General features: G+C 47.6%; 1 protein-coding gene across 3 annotated transcripts in view; it reads right to left on the bottom strand.

Moving 5' to 3' along the window:
- The window catches only part of WNK3 (WNK lysine deficient protein kinase 3), a 464585-nt gene that overhangs the window by 377684 nt on the left and 67883 nt on the right, over positions 1–19018 (bottom strand). For all 3 annotated transcript variants that reach the window (XM_033921773.1, XM_033921790.1, XM_033921782.1), the window contains exon 2: positions 17003–17642. In XM_033921773.1, coding sequence (XP_033777664.1) covers positions 17003–17515 — 513 coding nt within the window. In that variant the 5' untranslated portion in view covers positions 17516–17642. The remainder of the gene's footprint in view (positions 1–17002; positions 17643–19018) is intronic.

Raw genomic sequence — 19018 nt, 5'->3', positions numbered from 1 at the left:
AAAAAGACTCAAATCATTGGGAATAACCGATGTTGTCCTTCAATGATTTCAGTCTTATTTTTCAGAACGTTCTTCAAAAGTGATATTTAATAATCTATCCTCAAATACAATTGCAACTAGCTTCGGGATCCCACAAGGATCAATCTTATCTCCCCTATTTTTCAACGTATTTTTGGCTCCTCTGTTAACCCTTAGTCAATCAATTGGATTTACACCATTTGCTTATGCTGATGATGTCCAACTTTTGTATCCTTTGGATCCAAGATCAGCTGAAGAAATTTCAGAAGTCAACATGAAATTGGCAAAAATATCCAAATGGTTACACGATAATAAGTTGGCCCTTAACACATCTAAAACAGAGGTTATGCTATTCCCATGCAGGGAGGGTCAGAAATTAGGAGCTAGTATATCAATAACAGTATGATCAAAGAAGTCACCAAAGTAAAGATTCTTGGGTCTTTTTAGACCAGAAAGCACAGTTACTTAACATAACAGGTGTTATCCAGGGACAGCAGGCAGCTATTCTCACATATGGGTGACGTCACTGAAGGAGCCTCGATGCGGAAGCCTCGCAAGCAGACTTGCTTGAAGAAACTAGAAGTTTTGAGTCAGCTGCACCGCGCATGCGCGAGTGCCTTCCTGCCCAGCAAAGAGCGTGTCTTCTCAGTTCAGAGAAGCCAACCAGGGGAGGTAGGTGGGTTGTGAGAATAGCTGCCTGCTGTCCCTGGATAACACCCTCTTATGGTAAGTAACTGTGCTTTATCCCAGGACAAGCAGGCAGCCTATTCTCAACATATGGGTGACCTTCAAGCTAAACAGAATGGGATAGTGGGAGTGTTGGCAATTTAAGAGAATAAATTTTGTAATACTGTCTGGCCAAACCGGCCATCCCGTCTGGAGAAAACATCCAGACAATAGTGAGAAGTGAAATTATGAACCGAGGACCAAGTAGCAGCTTTGCAAATTTTCTCAATAGATGTAGATCTGAGGAAAGCTACTGAAGCTGCCATTGCTCTGACTTTATGGGCTGTGACTCTACCCTGTAGTTGTATTCCAGCCTGGGCATAGCAGAAGGAAATACAAGCAGCCATCCAGTTGGAGATGGTACGCTTAGAGATAGGATGTACCAACTTGTTTGGATCGACGGAAACAAAAAGTTAAGGAGCAGTTCTGTGTGTTTTGGTGCGTTCCAAATAAAATGCCAAAGCACGTTTACAGTCCAGAGTATGAAGAGCTGATTCTCCAGGATGAGAATGAGACCTTGGAAAAAAACACTGGAAGAGTAATGGATTGTTTGAGAGGTACCAAGTTGTCAGGTGTCGAGACTGCAGCTTGGGATGAAGCAGAGATCCCTGACTCTGTGTAAGCAGAGATGGAAAAACTGGTAGAAGGTATGGCTCCCTTCTGCTAAGTTGAAGTAGAAGGGAGTACCAAGGTTGTCTTGGCCACCAATAAGCAATCAGAATCATGGTGGCATGATCGTTCTTCAACTTAACTAGAGTCTTGAGAATGAGAGGAAATTTGTCCATTTCAGAAGAAAAGCATCTGCCTCGAGTAGATGAGGAGAATATATCCTGGAGCAGAAGTTTGTGGTTGTGGGGAGCTGCAAAGAGATCTATCTGAGGCGTTCCCCACTGTGAAAAAATGTGATGAAGAGTCGAGGAATGGAGTGTCGATTCGTGAGGTTGCAGAAGATGACTCAAGTTGTCCGCCAAGCAATTTTTCGTCCCTTGGATATAGACAGCTTTAAAGAAAGTGTTGTGGCGGATTGCCCAGTCCCAAACCTTCAGAGCTTCTTGACAAAGGGAAGAAGATCCCGTCCCTCCCTGTTTGTTGACATAATACATGGAGATTTGGTTGTTCGTCCGAATGAGGACTCCCTATTCGTGAAGATGTTGAAAAGCATTGAGAGCCTTGAAAATCACTCTGAGTTCCAACAGATTGATGTGACATTGAAGATCTGTACTGGTCCAGTGGCCTTGTGTACGGAGACCATCGAGATGAGCGCCCCAAGCGTAGGTCGAAGAATCTGTCGTGAGGACCTTCTGAAGGGGGGGTGTTTGAAAAAGCAAACCTCTGGAGAGATTGGAAGAGAGCATCCACCAACGGAGAGACTGCTTCAATGAAGGAGTGACTGTGATGTGTCGAGAAAGTGGGTCGCAAACCTGCATCCACTGAGATGCCAGGGTCTAGTGAGGAATTCTGAGGTGAAGTCTGGCAAAAGGAATCACGTGTACTGTGGAGGCCATATGACCCAGGAGTACCATCATGTGTCTTGCTGAGATTAAAGATCGGGAAGACATTGCATGACAGAGTTGAAGGAGAGCTTCCAGACGTTGTTGCAGAAGGAATGCTGAGTTGGATAGTGTCCAGAACAGCTCCGATGAACTGTAGATTCTGAGAGGGCTGAAGTTGGGATTTTGGAAAGTTGATTTCGAATCCCAAACTTCGTAGGAACCATGTAGTCCGTTGGGTCGCTACAATAACCCCTTGAGATATTGAATCTTTGATGAGCCAGTCGTCCAGGCAGGGAAATACCTGAAGACCATGGTTTCTGAGAGCTACGGCTAGCACTATCAGGCACTTGGTGAACACTCTGGGAGATGAAGCCAGGCCAAAGGGCAGCACTCTATATTGATAATACAGATTTCCCACCCAAAATCTGAGATATTGGCGGGAGGCCGGATGAATGGGAATATGAGTATAAGCCTCCTTGAGATCCAGAGAGCATAACCAGTCGTTCTGATCTAGAAGGGGATAAAGGGATGCCAAGGATAACATGCAAAATTTTTCTTTGACTAAAAATTTGTTGAGAGCCCTGAGATCCAGAATGGGTCGCAGATCGCCCGTCTTCTTCGGAACAAGGAAATAACGGGAGTAAAAACCCCTGTTCTGTTGTTCCAAAGGAACTGGTTCAATGGCATGGAGACAAAGCAGAGCTTGAGCTTCCTGAAGAAGAAGGGCAGTCTGGGATGGACTGGAAGGATACTCTCTTGGAGGGATCTCTGGTGGAACCTGAGTGAAATGAAGAGAATATCCTTCCCTGATGATTGACAGCACCCAGAGATCGGATGTGATTGTCTCCCATCGGTGGTAAAAATGATAGAGACGACATCCAATAAGGGGAAGATAATTCAGAGACAGAACGATGGAGGTTATGCTCTTTTGTAAACAGTCAATAAGGCTGCGTAGCCTTAGGTGCAGAAGGTTGAGATTTTTGTTGCTTCTGATTCTGCTCTTTCTTAGGAGGAGGGCGAGTGTAAGGAGCCGTCCTCGGAGCAAAACGCCTCTGGTAAATGGGAGGAGGACGTGTAGGCTTGGCAGGAGCTGGCTTTGGCTTAGGTCTGACAATAGAAGCAAAGGATTTTTCATGCTCAGAAAATTTCTTGGTGGCTGCCTCGATAGATTCATCGAAGAGGTCATTGCCTGCACAAGGAATATTAGCCAACCGGTTCTGAAGATTAGGATCCATGTCAATGGTACGAAGCCAGACAAGGCGACGCATTGCTACAGAACAAGCAGCCGCCCGGGCAGACAACTCAAAGGCATGAGAAGACTGAAGTAGATGTAATCTGAGTTGTGATAGAGAAGCTATGACTTCTTGAAATTCAAAGTGCTTTTGAAAATCCAAATAAGTAAGAAATTTAGGCAAAAGAGCAATGAGGAACTCAAAATAAGAGACAAAATGGAAATTGTAATTGAGGACTTTAGAGGACATCATGTCATTTTGATAGATGCAACATTCAAATTTGTCCATAGTTTTCCCATCTCTTCCAGGATGAACAGTAGCATAAACCTTGGAAGGATGGGATCGCTTAGTATATAATAAGCGATTTATCAAATTTTAATAAACTTGAACTAGAACTTGAAGGAAGACTCCACAAGGAGGGATTGGTGAGATAACTGTGAATTCTCAAATCCTTTACAATGGAGAGTTTTATATCTGGAGTCTAACTTGCCTGGAACAGCTGGAATTGCATAAGGAATCTCCAGGCATCTGGTAATAGTTTGAGACAACAGCTTGTGAAGAGGAAGCTTAAGTGACTATGCCGGAGGTTGAGGAAGATGCATGACTTCGAGATACGCCTTAGAGTATTTGGAACCAGCATCCAATTGAAGGTCCAAGTCAACAGCCATCTAACGAAGAAAAGAGGAGAAAGAGAGCTGATCCGGTAATGCCTTGCCTCGAGAAGAACTCAAGGTCGTCAAGGCAGCCTGGGTCGAAGATGAAGCTTCGGCTGGAAAAAAGGCATCAAGAGAATAGGGAGACTTGGACGAGGCAATCGAAACCGCTGAGTCTTCAAGGTGTTGAAATGGAGACCTCGATCGAGGAGTCGGCGGTCTAGTAGAAGTAGGTGTAGATCGATGCTGTTGAAGAAGGATGCTCTTTAGAAGAACTATGCGTGGAAGGATGCCTCAATGAAGGTCTCAATCGTTGGTGAGAATGGTGCTTGGAAGCAGATCTCAAAGATCGAGGAGACTTCATCCCGGAGAGAGAAGTAGCCAATGCCACCAAAGAATGGATAGGACTGGAGGCTGTGGATCGAAGCTCCAGAGGCTTGATGGAGGAACCTCGATGCACTCCCAAAGACTCTGTTCCTTGTATGGAGTGTGAGGACTCCTGCCGAGGCACTTGCAAAGAATCTGCTCCTTGCTTCACGTGCTTAGATGCTAGACCAGACACTCGCAGAGACTCTGCTCCCTGCATAGAGTGTGTAGACTCAGACTTAGGCATAGGAAGAGACTTGACCTTGCAGGAGTCTGCAGAATGCCCAGGCTGGATTAGAATAGTTAGCTTCGGTCCCATTTTGCTGAGGAACTGAACAAACTGCTGCTCTAACATGTTCTGGAAAGAAGCCAGCAAGGATGGATCCGCATCTGAAACCAGACCACCTGCCTTGGCTGGAGGTTCCACCGAGGCAGTGGAAATGTGCTTCGACTTAGAAGTCTTAGGCACCTTAAGCACCACCGGTAGAACTGTCTGCTGAGCTATCTGACCTGAGGATACAGGGGAAGATACAGCAGACGTCGTCGAGGAAAGAGCCGCTGCAAACGAGGAAGGTCTGATGAGGCTCGAGGTTGAAGCAGTGGAGGCAAGAGGACCCTCGGTCGAAGGCAAGACTGAAGTCGGCTTCGGAGTCGAGGAAGTGGTCAAATCCATCTGGAAGAGTTTCTCCACTGAAAGTAGACGACATTTAAGGGCTTGAGGTTGAAGAGTAGCACAGCGCTCGCACGACTTTGGATGATGTTGAGGCCCAAGGCACTTGAGGCACCTGCTGTGTGGGTCCGTGAGAGAAATCGCACGCTGACACTGGCTACACTTCTTGAAGCCTGTTGCTGGCCAAGACATAGAAGGAAAAACAGCCGCTGCAAGGTCGAAGCCCCTGGGCTGCGGCCGAGCGGCCTGCCCCGGCAGCCGAACGGAAGAAATAAAATTTTTTTTTTTTTAACTAGATAAAGTAAGTACAGCGATTCATGAAGAAAAATAACACAAATAGCGGTGAGAGAAGGCACGAAGTGAGTAAGTTAAACACAGAGAGTCAAAGACGGACTTCTCGGCTCCATGGAAAACTGAGAACTGAGCAGACGCACCCTGTGCTGGGCGGAAAGGCACTCGCGCATGCGCAGTGCGGCTGACTCGAAACTTCTAGTTTCTTCAAGCAAGTCTGCTTGCGAGGCTTTCGCATCGAGGCTCCGTCGGTGACATCACCCATATGTGAGAATAGGCTGCCTTCTTGTCCTGGGATAAATTGAGCTATCATGATCAAATAAGTTCACTTGTTCTACAGGCTAAGGCCGATTAGATCACTATCCTCATTCCTGGATGAAGCATCTCTAAACATCTTAATGCACTCCTTAGTCATATCAAAAATTGACTACTGTAATGCTTTGTATAAGGGAATAACTCTAAAAGAAATACGCAGACTACAAATCCTACAAAATACGGCAATAAAAATAATTACTAAAAGGAAAAAATTTGACCATGTGACTCCCCTTCTGAAGGAAAAGCATTAACTACCTGTTAACCATAGAATCATATATAAAATAGCATTACTCTCATACAAAATTTTAACAAACAAAGCTCCTATATTTTTAGAAAGACTCTTAATCCCTTATACTCCTATAAAATCTTTAAGATCAGAAGAGAAATAACTCCTCCTAATCCTCTCATTAAGAGTCATCTATTCTAGGAGAGACACGATCTTTTCTGTCACGGCCCGCCAAATCTGGAATTCGCTCCCAACTAATATATGGGAAGAAAAATTGGTAAGTTTAAAAGTTTCCTGAAAAGCTGGCTTTTTAAGGATGCTTTTAACTGAGTTATGCTTATTTTTATATCCCCAGGATACTCGTTAAAGTAATAGCAAGATCGATAAGCGAAAATTGAGCAGATAACCTTTCCCTCATCCTTTTGTTTCATTACCTTGCCCTTTTTGATTTGATTTACAAATTGTATTTAATCCTTTTTTCATTTTTTCCCTTTTGTGTTTGTCTGGTACACAGGTGTGTGAATTGTCTTGTTTGAGTAATGTGGTTTTCTTTTTTTTTAACTCAGTTTTACTAGTACTTGTAAATCGCATTGAATTAGGATTTTGCGATCAAAATCAAAACTTATTAAACTTGGAAACTTGCTTGTCCTAGAATAACAAGTTAAATTGCACAATAATATATGAAAACAAAGTAAACCATATATATTATTTATGTAAAGTTATTCTATATATGTCAAAATTTTTTATACTTTTTTTTTTATGCAGTCCGCTTTGAATTTTGTTGTTTTTAAAAGAATATGCAGAACAGAAAAGCAGTTACTTACCGTAACAGGTGTTATCCAGGGACAGCAGGCAGATATTCTCTACATGTGGGTGACGTCACCGACTGAGCACCCTAGCGGACGTTTCTGCAAGCAGACTTGCTCGAAGACCTTCAGGCTTGTGATTGGCCCGCGCGTGCCCCTCCCGCCCTGCCTAGGGCATGCGTCTCCTCAGTTCAGATACCAAGCAAAGAAGCCAACCACAGGGAGCTGGGTGGGTTGAGAGAATATCTGCCTGTTGTCCCTGGATAACACCTGTTACGGTAAGTAACTATGCTTTATCCCAGGACAAGCAGGCAGCATATTCTCTACATGTGGGTGACATCCAAACTAACCAGGAAGGGATGGAGGGAGAGTTGGCAATTTAGGAGAAGAGATGTTGCAAAACTGACCGGCCAAAGTGGCCGTCGCGCCTGGAGAAAGCATCCAGACATTAGTGAGAGGTGAACGTATGAACCGAGAACCAAGTGAGATTTCCTCAATGGGAGTGGAGCGGAGGAAAGCAACAGACACCACCATCGCCCTGACCTTGTAGCCTGTGATTCGACCTGGCAGGGAGAGACCAGCCTGAGCATAACAGAAAGAAATACAAGCAGCCAACCAATTAGAAATGATCCGCTTAGAGACAGAGCGACCCAAGCGATTGGGATCGAAGGAGAGGAACAGTTGTGGAGCAGAACGATGAGGAGCGGTGCGCTTCAAGGAGAAGGCCAGCGCATGCTTACAATCAAGAGAATGTAGAGCCACTTCCCCAGGGTGAGAATGGGGCTTTGGAAAATACAGGAAGAACAATAGATTGGTTGATGTGAAAATCAGAACTATCTTAGGCAAGAACTTAGGATGGGTACGGAGAACCACCTTATCATGATGGAAGACAGTGAAAGGTGGGTCCGGCTACCAAGGCTTGAAGCTCACTGACCCGACGGGCAGAAGTGAGAGCAATAAGAAACACAACTTTCCAAGTAAGATACTTTAAGTGAGCCCGCGGTAGCGGCTCGAACAGGGGTTTCATCAATTGAGCAAGGACCACGTTAAGATCCCAAACCACCGGAGGAGGTTTAAGGGGCGGATGAACGTGGAAAAGTCCTTTCATGAAGCGGGAAACCACAGGATGAACAGAGATAGGCTTTCCGTCAAGCGGCTGATGAAAAGCAGCAATGGCACTAAGGTGGACTCGAACCGAAGAGGACTCGAGTCCAGCACCAGACAAGTGCAACAGATAATCCAAGACAGCTGACAAAGAGGCAGACAGCGGCTCCAGCTACCTAGTAGCACACCAGGAAGAAAAGCAGGTCCACTTCTGATGGTAACATTGGCGAGTAGACTCCTTTCTGGACGCTTCCAGGACATCCAGCACAGGCTGGGAGAACTGGAACGAGGGCATTAAGTCTCGAGGAACCAAGCTGTTAAGTGCAGAGACTGAAGGTTGGGATGGAGCAGAGATCTCTCACTCTGCGTAAGCAGAGAAGAAAAAACAGGCAGAGGAAGAGGCTCCCTGAACTGAACTGCAACAGAAGGGAGAACCACGGCTGCCGGGGCCACCAAGGAGCAATCAGAATCATGGTGGCATGCGAAGACTTGAGCTGGACGAGAGTCTTCAGAATCAGAGGGAATGGAGGGAACGCATACAGGAACTCGATCGACCAATCCAGAAGGAAGGCATCCGCCTCGATCCTGAGAGGGGTGTAAACCCTGGAGCAGAAGTGGGGCAACTTGTGATTGAGGGGGGACGCGAATAGATCGACGTCCGGAGTCCCCCAACGAGCAAACACCTGACGCAGGGTTACGGAGTGAGGGACCACTCGTGAGGCTGAAGCAGACGACTGAACTTGTCAGCCAGATAGTTCCGCTGGCCCTGGATATAGACAGCTCGAATGAAAATGTTGCGGTGGATGGCCCAATCCCAGAGCCGTATCGCCTCCTGGCACAGGGACCTGGACCCCGTGCCCCCCTGTTTGCTGATATAATACATGGTGACCTGGTTATCCATGCGAACTAGCACCTCTCGGTCGCGAAACAGGTGACAAAAGGCTTTCAGAGCGAGGAAAATCGCTCGTAGCTCCAGAAGATTGATGTGACAAAGGCGGTCGGCACGGGACCAAAGACCCTGGGTGAGCAGACCGTCCAGATGAGCCCCCCAAGCATAGGTCGATGAGTCCATCGTGAGCACCTTCAGCGGAGGAGCATGGAACAGAAAATCTCTGGAGAGATTGGAAGAGAGCAACCATCAATGGAGAGGACTCCTCAACAAGAGTCACGACAATGCGGCGAGAGAGAGAATTCCGATTCTGGGTCCATTGAGACGCCAGAGTCCATTGAGGAATATGGAGGTGAAGTCTGGCAAAAGGAGTCACGTGAACCGTGGAGGCCATGTGACCTATGAGGACCATCATGAGCCGAGCCAGCGCCGAGTGCAGATGGGTCACCATTCAGCATAAACAGATAAGGTCCTCCTGACAAGGCCGAGGCAAGAAGGAGCGGAGATGAACCGTGTCCAAGACCGCTCCGATGAACTCGAGAGACTGGGACAGGCAGAGGTGAGACTTGGGAAAGTTCACCTCGAAGCCAAGACTCTGAAGGAGCAAGATGGTCTGTCTCGTCGCTCGCAGGACTTCGGTGCTAGAGGACGCTTTGATTAACCAGTCGTCGAGGTAGGGAAATACCTGAAAGCAGCGTAGGCACAGGGCCGCAGCTACCACAACCAGACATTTTGTGAAAACCCTCGGGGAGGCCGCCAGGCCGAAGGGAAGAACACGATACTGGAGATGGAGATTCCCCCATCTCAAATATTGGCGAGAGGCCGGGTGTATCGGAATGTGCGAATACGCCTCCTTGAGGTCCAGTGAGCATAGCCAGTCCCCCTCTTCCAAGAGGGGATACAACGTGGGAAGGGTGAGCATTCTGAATCGTTCCTGGACCAGAAACTTTTTCAGAGCACAGAGGTCCAGATCGGACGCAGATCCCCCGTCTTCTTGGGTACCAGAAAGTACCGGGAATAAAATCTGGAGTTCCACGCACATCTTCTTGCAGGACACATTGAGGGATACGAGTGACTAATGTATGCATCAGGGTACGCCTGGCTGAGCCTCCGCGTGTGCGGATCACCGGACTGGATGGACCCCCAGGTCTGATCCGGTGCAGGCATTTCTTATGTTCTTATGTTCCACGGGAACTTCCTCGACTGCCCGAAGGCGAAGAAGGGCCTGAGCTTCCTGCAGAAGGAGAGGAAGCTGAGACTGAGCAGAAGGAAACTCTCTTGGAGGCAGGTCCGGGGGTACGCGACTGAAGTGGAGGGAGTACCCCTCCCGGATGTACCCAACTGTCGGTGGTAAGACATTCCCACTGGGCATAGAAATGATGGAGATGACCCCCGATAGGGAAGGGGGAAGGCACCAGGAGGAAGGGAGCCTGAAGGCTTGGACTGGAATTATCAAAAGGACGGCCCGGGCTTTGCCAGGGCCGGTGGCTGGGTCTTAGGTTGACGGTGCTGGTGCTGCAGTGGCCATTTCGAAGGAGGCCTAGAGAAATCAGGAGTGGATTTCTGTGGATACCTCCGGAGAGGAATTTTATATTGTCGAGCTAGAGGGGCCTTAGGTTTAAGTTTCACCAGAGACACAAAGGACCGTTCATGGTCCGAGAGGCGCTTCGTGGCCGCCTCGATGGAATCATCGAAGAGCTTATGACCCACACACGGGAGATTGGCAAGTCGATCCTGTAGATTCGGATCCATATCCACAATTCGGAGCCAAGCGAGGCAACACATGGCGATCACAAAGGCTGTAACTCTCGAGGACAATTCAAAGGCGTCTTAAGAGGCCTGAAACATATACAGGCGGAGTTGGGAGAGGGTCTCCTCGAGGAGACAAAACTCCTGACGCCGAGTCTCAGGTACGACCTCCCGGAACGAACAGAGGGCATCTATACAGAACCGGAGGTAGGATGTGAAGATGAAACTGCAGTTAAGGACACGGTTCATCATCATCGAATTCTGATAAAGGCGGCGACCAAATTTGTCCATCATATGCCTCTCCCTGCCCGGGGGGACGGCAGCGTAAACCTTCGCGGAGTTAGACTTCTTCAAGGAAAACTCAACCACCAAGGATTGGTGGGAAAGCTGAGCACTCTCAAACCCTTTCACCAGGATAGTCCGGTAACGGGACTCCAACTTGGAGGGAATAGACATGACCACATAAGGTGTCTCCAGGTTCCGGAGAAACGTCTGCCAGAGTACCTGATGCAATGGAAGGTGATGCGCCTCACGAGGCGCATTGTCAACTCCCATTTCTGCCAGGTATTCCTGGGTAAAGCGGAAGTCAGACTGAAGATCCAAGTGTAGAGCTCTGCCCATGTCAAGAGATGAAACAAGAAAAGAAGGAGGTCTGAGATGAAGAATCATCCTCCAGGGGAGACTCCGATCGAGATTGGGGTGCAGCCGAGAAAGAGGGAGAAACTTCCCTGGAGTAGTAAGCCGTAGCCTCAGAGTCCCGTGAACGGGAGACCGAAGAGGTACAACTAAGGCGTGTAGAGGGCGTCGAGGAACGGCCCCGTGCCAGATGTACCGGGGAAGATCCCAGGGTCCAAGGAAATCGCTGGGGAAGCCTCGGAAAAGACGGGGTATAGGAAAAATCCCCAACTGCTTCGAAGCAGGCCCTTTAGAAGCCGGCAATCGCCTCGATGGGGAACATACACTAGAGTCCAATTCGAGGACAAGCGTGTGTCGGGATGGTCTCGAGGTCGGAGACCTGCCCCAACAGGGCGGGGAAGTCTGGGGCCTTTTAGAAGAGGCAAGCCTCGCCGCAGTAGCGGGGAAAAAAACTGGTCCCTGGCCTGGACCCCTGAAAAGTCACTGGCGACTCAGGGGAGAAAGACCCACTTGAGGGAACCAGACTAGTCTTAAGGGGGAGGCCTCGAGAGACGAGGGGACGCTCAGGCTGGTCAGACCGCGACTGGGTTGAGACCGAGGTCAAAGGCATCGAAGTCGGGACTAGTTGGCTTACCACCGAGGAAAACTGTGTGGTAATAATAGCCTTAAGCATGTCCTCGAACATATATAAATGGGGTTACCAATTTAAGCAGAGTATACTTAAGGTAGAGTGACTAAATAGATATTGTATAAATAGAAAAGTCACTACATCACAATAACAATAATGTTACTTTGTTACTCATATATTGTTTAGTAGAACTTTGCTCAGAGACATGAAGGCAATTTGTTACGCCTCACCACCCAATCATTGCAGTGTTCAAACAATATATGTATATAAAGAATGACTTTAGTTGTTATATTGCTAGCTTGTACAGCTATGCTGAGCTTTTCATCCAAGTTATAGTCATTTGAAAAAATAGCTTGAAAAACTTATCTTTAAAGTGTATATGTCATTGAGTGTCCGTTCCAGATGCTATATGTCGGTCATACCATCAGGAGCATAAGGATTAGAATAGGGGAACACATTAGTAGATTAGGTAAGGAAGTATTGGAAGCCCCTCTTACCAATCATTGGCTCTCTGCGAAACATCCAATATCCTCATTGCGTTTCTCTGTTCTTGATGCACCCATTCTACCCAGAGGTGGTGACTTGCAAGCGAGGTTACATACAACAGAGCAGAGGTGGATTTACCGTATTTTCACGCATATAACGCGCGCGTTATACGCGTTTTTACCTACCGCGCATACCCCTCGCGCGTTATACGCATGAGCGCGGTATACAAAAGTTTTTCTACATAGTTCCCACCCCGCCCGACACCCGATTCACCCCCCCCAGCAGGACCGCTCGCACCCCCACCCCGAACGACCGCTCACACGCGCTCCCACCCGCACCCGCATCCACGATCGGAGCAAGAGGGAGCCCAAGCCCTCTTGCCCGGCCGACTCCCCAACTCCCCGACAATATCGGGCCAGGAGGGAGCCCAAACCCTCCTGGCCACGGCGACCCCCTACCCCCACCCCGCACTACATTACGGGCAGGAGGGATCCCAGGCCCTCCTGCCCTCGACGCAAATCCCCCTCCCTCCAATGACCGCCCCCCCCCAAGAACCTCCGACCGCCCCCCCAGCCGACCCACGACCCCCCTGGCCGACCCCCACGACACCCCCACCCCCCTTCCCCGTACCTTTGGTAGTTGGCCGGACAGATGGGAGCCAAACCCGCCTGTCCGGCAGGCAGCCAACGACGGAATGAGGCCGGATTGGCCCATCCGTCCCAAAGCTCCGCCTACTGGTGGGGCCTAAGGCGCGTGGGCCAATCAGAATAGGCCCTGGAGCCTTAGGTCCCACCTGGGGGCGCGGCCTGAGGCACATGGTCGGGTTGGGCCCATGTGCCTCAGGCCGCGCCCCCAGGTGGGACCTAAGGCTCCAGGGCCTATTCTGATTGGCCCACGCGCCTTAGGCACCACCAGTAGGCGGAGCTTTGGGACGGATGGGCTAATCCGGCCTCATTCCGTCGTTGGCTGCCTGCCGGACAGGCGGGTTTGGCTCCCGTCTGTCCGGCCAACTACCAAAGGTACGGGGAAGGGGGGTGGGGGTGTCGTGGGGGTCGGCCAGGGGGGTCGCGGGTCGGCTGGGGGGGCGGTCGGAGGTTCTTGGGGGGGGCGGTCGTTGGAGGGAGGGGGGTTTGCGTCGAGGGCAGGAGGGCCTGGGATCCCTCCTGCCCATAATGTAGTGCGGGGTGGGGATAGGGGGTCGCCGTGGCCAGGAGGGTTTGGGCTCCCTTCTGGCCCGATATTGTTGGGGAGTCGGCGATCCTTCGGGGTGCGAGTGGTCCTGCCGGGGGGGGGGGGGGTGGATGTATCGGACGTCGGGGGGGGGGGGCATCAGGCTTTCAGGATGGGGACAGACCTTCAAGGGGGACAGGCAGACCTTCAAGGGGGGACAGGACTTCAAGGGGGACAGGCAGACCGAAGGGAGTGAAAAAGCTATAAAATAAACCCACTAGCATGTCAATGTGTTGAGAGGAAGAGGTGGTCTGGGAAATTCTGCTGAGAAAACTCCGGGGGAGTCGGGGAGGGCGAAAGGAGAGTCGGGGTGGCCAGAGGAGAGTCGGGGCGGACGAAAGGACAGTCGGGCTGCATGCGCGTTATACCCGTGAGCGCGGTATACAAAAGTTTTTATACATAAAATCGTGGTTTCTGCGCGCTATACCCGTGTGCGCGTTATACACGGGTGCGCGTTATCTGCGTGAAAATACGGTACACTTTAGGCACCTTAGCTCCACAAGGATTAAATAGCGAATTGGAGTGGAGGGCTTTTTTATGAGTTTTCGCTTTTCTGTTTTGCAATAACAGAATTATTTTTGCACATTCTATGTTCAGTTCGTTTTGTAATTTGAATGAGTCATTATTCATGATTCTGATGTCATTTTTTGACGTACAGGGTTGAAAGGGTCAGTAGTAGTACACGTCACATTTTTGCGTGATCACGTCGGGTTTTGCCGACGTGGACTAATCTTTAAATTTCTCATCTGGTGTGCGGGCGTCCGTGTACATTCTCAGAAATACAGCGTTTAAGTTTTCAGCGTTAGCGCGGGTTTTTTCATGGTGAGCATTTTACTTTGGATGTTTCATTCATAGATTATAAAGCATTGAGAGATATTTATGCAATAATTTTAATATTGAAGTATTAAAGTTTGTAGGTTTTAATTTATGCTATTTCACTTGCAGAGCTTTCACCTCCATTGTAACTGTTCTTGCTGCCGGTTCCCTGACGCAGGGTCGAAACGTGGCACGTCAAGAAAATGGAACCAGCCACACTTTAAAGATAAGTTTTTCAAGCTATTTTTTCAAATGACTATAACTTGGATGAAAAGCTCAGCATAGCTGTACAAGCCAGCAATATAACAACTAAAGTCATTCTTTATATACATATATTGTTTGAACACTGCAATGATTGGGTGGTGAGGCGTAACAAATTGCCTTCATGTCTCTGGGCAAAGTTCTACTAAACAATATATGAGTAACAAAGTAACATTATTGTTATTGTGATGTAGTGACTTTTCTATTTATACAATGTTCTCTAACATAGGCACCGAGACCAAAGGGTAGGTAGGTCGGAGGTGCAGCAGTGCACTCCTTCGGGGGCGACCTCGAGGAAGAGTATTCCCTACGTGAGGAGGCACACTTAGATTTATGTCTCGAAGACGCCAGACTCCGAGGTAGGCTTCTTCGCTGGCATACCTGAGGAGGGAAGAGGAGACTTACCCAAGGCTGGAGTAGCAGGAGGGGCCAAGGCCGAAGCCTTCGAGGCTGACGGGGACTTTGAGGCCGAGGCGCCCAATGAGGGTGTCGAGGCTGAGCTCGAGGCCAGTCCCGCTGGATCCATGGGGCCAAAGAGTTGGAGAATCTTGGCCACCCGTCGACTAAGAGCCCGCGGATGTAAAGTCGCACAACGGGGACACGACTCAGCGCGGTGCTCTGCACCCAGGCACTCCACACACAAACGATGAAGATCGGTGATGGAGATAACCTGGTTGCACTTAGTACAGTTTTTAAATCCGGAACAAGGCCAGGACATAAGAAAAAGGAAGGCTGCAGCCCCGCAAGGCCCGGCAGCCAAAGGAAGACCGGGAACCCGGTCAAAAATATACGAACTGAAAAAAATGAAAATAAAGAAAATTAAAGACGCGAGCATAGCGACTCAACAGAAACTAACCAAATAAGCCACGGTGCAAGAGGGACAACGAGATTGCGCGAAGCAAGAGAGCAGTGCTTCTGGCTCCACGATAAGCAGAGAACTGAGGACACACTGAGGAGACGCATGCCCTAGGCAGGGCGGGAGGGGCACGCGCGCATGCGCGGGCCAATCGCAAGCCTGAAGGTCTTCGAGCAAGTCTGCTTGCAAAAACATCCGCTAGGGGGCTCCGTCAGTGACGTCACCCACATGTAGAGAATATGCTGCCTGCTTGTCCTGGGATAATGACAAATTTAACATTGGAAGACTCAGTTTAAGTGGACTACTTAGGGAAGGGTTGGGAAGCCAGGGAGCTGTTTCAGAAAGTGTCAGATAGTTAAGGGAAGATGGTATGCATAGCCAGGAGTTGGAATTGTTTCCAAGAAATGCAGTTCAGGAAGCTAGGGTGCGTTTTAGCTAAAATAGTATTCTGCAGGAGGAGATATTATATAGTTGTACCTTCCAATAATGCCTTCCAATAATGAATTGTGGTGAAAGGCTATTTTCTGTTCTAATTAAGAGCTTCATAATGCTTACTGATAATTAAATCATGAAAGCTGAGAAACTGCCCAGCCGAATACTAACCAAACCACTCACAGTTTCTTTTTCAGGGATAAAACTATTTCAAGCACCTGGATAGCAAAGGTCTGGGACACCTCAGTCATTCAATGTACTATCCTCAAAACTTAGTATACACTATAATTCTCAGTTATCCAGCATCCATGGGGATTGGTGGATGCTGGATAACTGTTTTTCTGATTGATTGTGTTAGAAACCTTATCTAACACAGATCTCAATTACCCCCTCCTCCCTCCCGCTCCAAAGCACCAGTGCGGCAGTGATCTTGAGCTGCAAAGCCCCCCTCCCTCCAGCCCCAAAGCAGCAGAAGCAGGTGGCAGTCCTAAGCCATGAACCCCCTCCATCCCTTCCCCGAAGCAGCAGCCGGTCAGCAGGAGGCAGTGTTCAAAGCAGGCTGCTCGCAGCCAGTCCCGGCAGAGCCTTTCCTCTCTGATAGAAAGGCCCTGTTGGGGCTGACGGCAAGCAGCCTCTTTTGAGCATTGCCTCTTGCTGACCAGCTGTCACTTTGGGGAGAGAGGGTGCTGGTGCTTCAGCACAGGAAAGAGGGGGTTCGCATCTCAGTTGCTTCGGGGCTTGAGGGAGGAGAATTTGCAGCTCAGGACCGCTGCCGCGTGGGTACTTGTCAGGAGGAAGGTGTGGTTTTGCAGTTCAGGACTGCAGCCACTTCTAGGACTTGAGGGAGAGAGGGAGGTTTGCGCTCAGGACCGCTGCTGCGTCGGGGAACTTTTTTTTCCCCTGGCAATTTTTTTGCCAGTTTGGTGAGAGTGTCGGTTAACCAAGAACTGGTTAACTGAGATTCTACTGTATATGGCAGTTCCAGCTTGGCAGGACTTTCTCATACTCTCAAATATAAAATAAAAGGCTTTGGTCACTATTTCTGTAACTAGCAGGCTGTGCATTCCCCTCATCACCACAAATTCCTGCATGATGGCAAAACAAATTCATTCTACTGACCTGCAGCTCACACCAGGCAACCTCCACCCATGTGTCAGTGTCCAGCCCTTTAAAAACTGTTTTGAAGGCCCCTCGACCCAGTTCAATGTCGAACTTGAGAAACCTGCCACTTGGGGAAGTGGCCACAGCCTTCATTTCAGCTTCTTCTTCCATCTCCTTCTCGCTCTGCTCTTTTGTCACCTCAGAGCTGGTCTTGGTATACTGATCGCTCTTCCCCGTCTGTCCTAATCCGGGAATGCTCTGGAAGACAATATCCGATCTGGGAATACCCATGTCAGTATGATCCTTCTCATCTGTTGCAGACAGGTCAAGCATTTGATCTTCCTCAGCAATGTCCACACTTTTACGGAAAAAGCGTTTCCGCTCTGTGGCTTCTTTGGCCCCTGAAAGGCTACCATTCTCTGTTCCAACTTCACTAGGACCATCATTTAAGGGCAACCTACACTCTAGGATTACCTCATCAGGTTTTTCAGCTTCCTCTGTGTTGGTTGGCTCTCCCGAGTCAGTAGCCATAATGATACAGTTTGGCACTTCAACGGTCAATCTATTGGGCAGCTCAGAGAGCTCACAAATATAGAATGGTTCTTATACTTGAATTAATCTTCAAGCTACGGTGATATAATTCTCTTATCCCAGCAACCTGAAAAACAAACAAATGCTTTTTAAAACAAAAATAAACTGAGAAATAAACCTTTAAAATAAAGAAATCACCCTGAAACAGCTTAATTACATTCCTAAAACTGTATGCTTTCAAGTAACATTACAAAGGCAAAAGTTCACAGAGAGAAAAAGTAGGGCCAAGCCACAGGCACTATACAATAGGCAGTGATGAGAACAGTTAGGATTTTGATCACGTATAAACAGGAAAAAAAAAGTACTCCCAAACAAAGCAACACTTTCTGTAACCAATGGAAAGAATACACTATCAAAACTGTTTACAGAAGACCTCACACAAGATTATAAACCTTCATAGATAACCATACAGAAGAAAGGTAAAGAACTAAAAGAATCTCTGCAATGACAGTTTTCCTCATTTTCAGGGCCCTAAGATAAAGTATGCACTATGCACAGCTCAGTAAATATTACTGTGGTCTTCTATACTGAACCTGGAAAGTAAAGAACAAGCTGAACCTAATATTCCAGTTATAATCAACAATCCAAAACTACAGGAGTAGAAGGACCATCTACCAGCACACTCATATACCATGAGATTGTTCACTCTCAGGACAAAACAGCTGCACCCAGGCTTATAGATATTGCAAAAGCAGCCACAAGATACCTTCTCAGTTCTTCTTTTCAGAGATTCCAAGTGGCTGACCCAATGTAGAGGGTAAAAGGGCATCAGAACAGAATCAGCTAAGCAGACTGTAGATACCCACTCTTCCCCCAAAAAAGAAAGTAGAGGAAAAACTACAAATCACAGCATATTGCAAGGCAAAAATATGGGACTCTGATGTTAAGATTCCATACACAAACACGTGCCAACAAGATGAATAAAAATCAATTACTTTTTTAATTTAAAAAAAATTGGATTTTATTTAACATTTAAAAAATCAGATTTTTTTTTAATAAAATGCATTTTTGAGGAATCTACCTAAACATAGTTTTATAATTAAAATACATTACAGTCCAAAACTTATTCATCAAGAAATATGGATTCATTTTAATTATGTAGCATGAAGCTGTATATTTATTTTAAAAATTTCTATACTGTTTAAAACTAAACGGTTTACATAATTTACATACATAAATTTAAAACAAAAACATAATAAAATAAACATACAAACAATCTTCAGAAATCATGTCTACAAAACAAAATAATACCATAGCTTGCATAGTAAAGATTATGAATAATTCAATTATACTAGAGAGGAAAATTATTGGCTAGAAAAAGGCATCTACAAATACAGTAACTGCATCTTAAGTAATTTTCTAAACATGCCCCTTTCACGGCAATTTCATATCTGACCCACCATGGAGTTCCATATCTTAACTCCTGCACAACAAAAAGTCATT

The sequence above is a fragment of the Geotrypetes seraphini genome, chromosome 1 (assembly GCF_902459505.1).
Source record: "Geotrypetes seraphini chromosome 1, aGeoSer1.1, whole genome shotgun sequence".
In the NCBI taxonomy this organism is placed as follows: Eukaryota; Metazoa; Chordata; class Amphibia; order Gymnophiona; family Dermophiidae; genus Geotrypetes; species Geotrypetes seraphini.
Note: the sequence above shows the minus strand (reverse complement) of the source record. Positions and strands in the feature narration are given on the sequence as shown.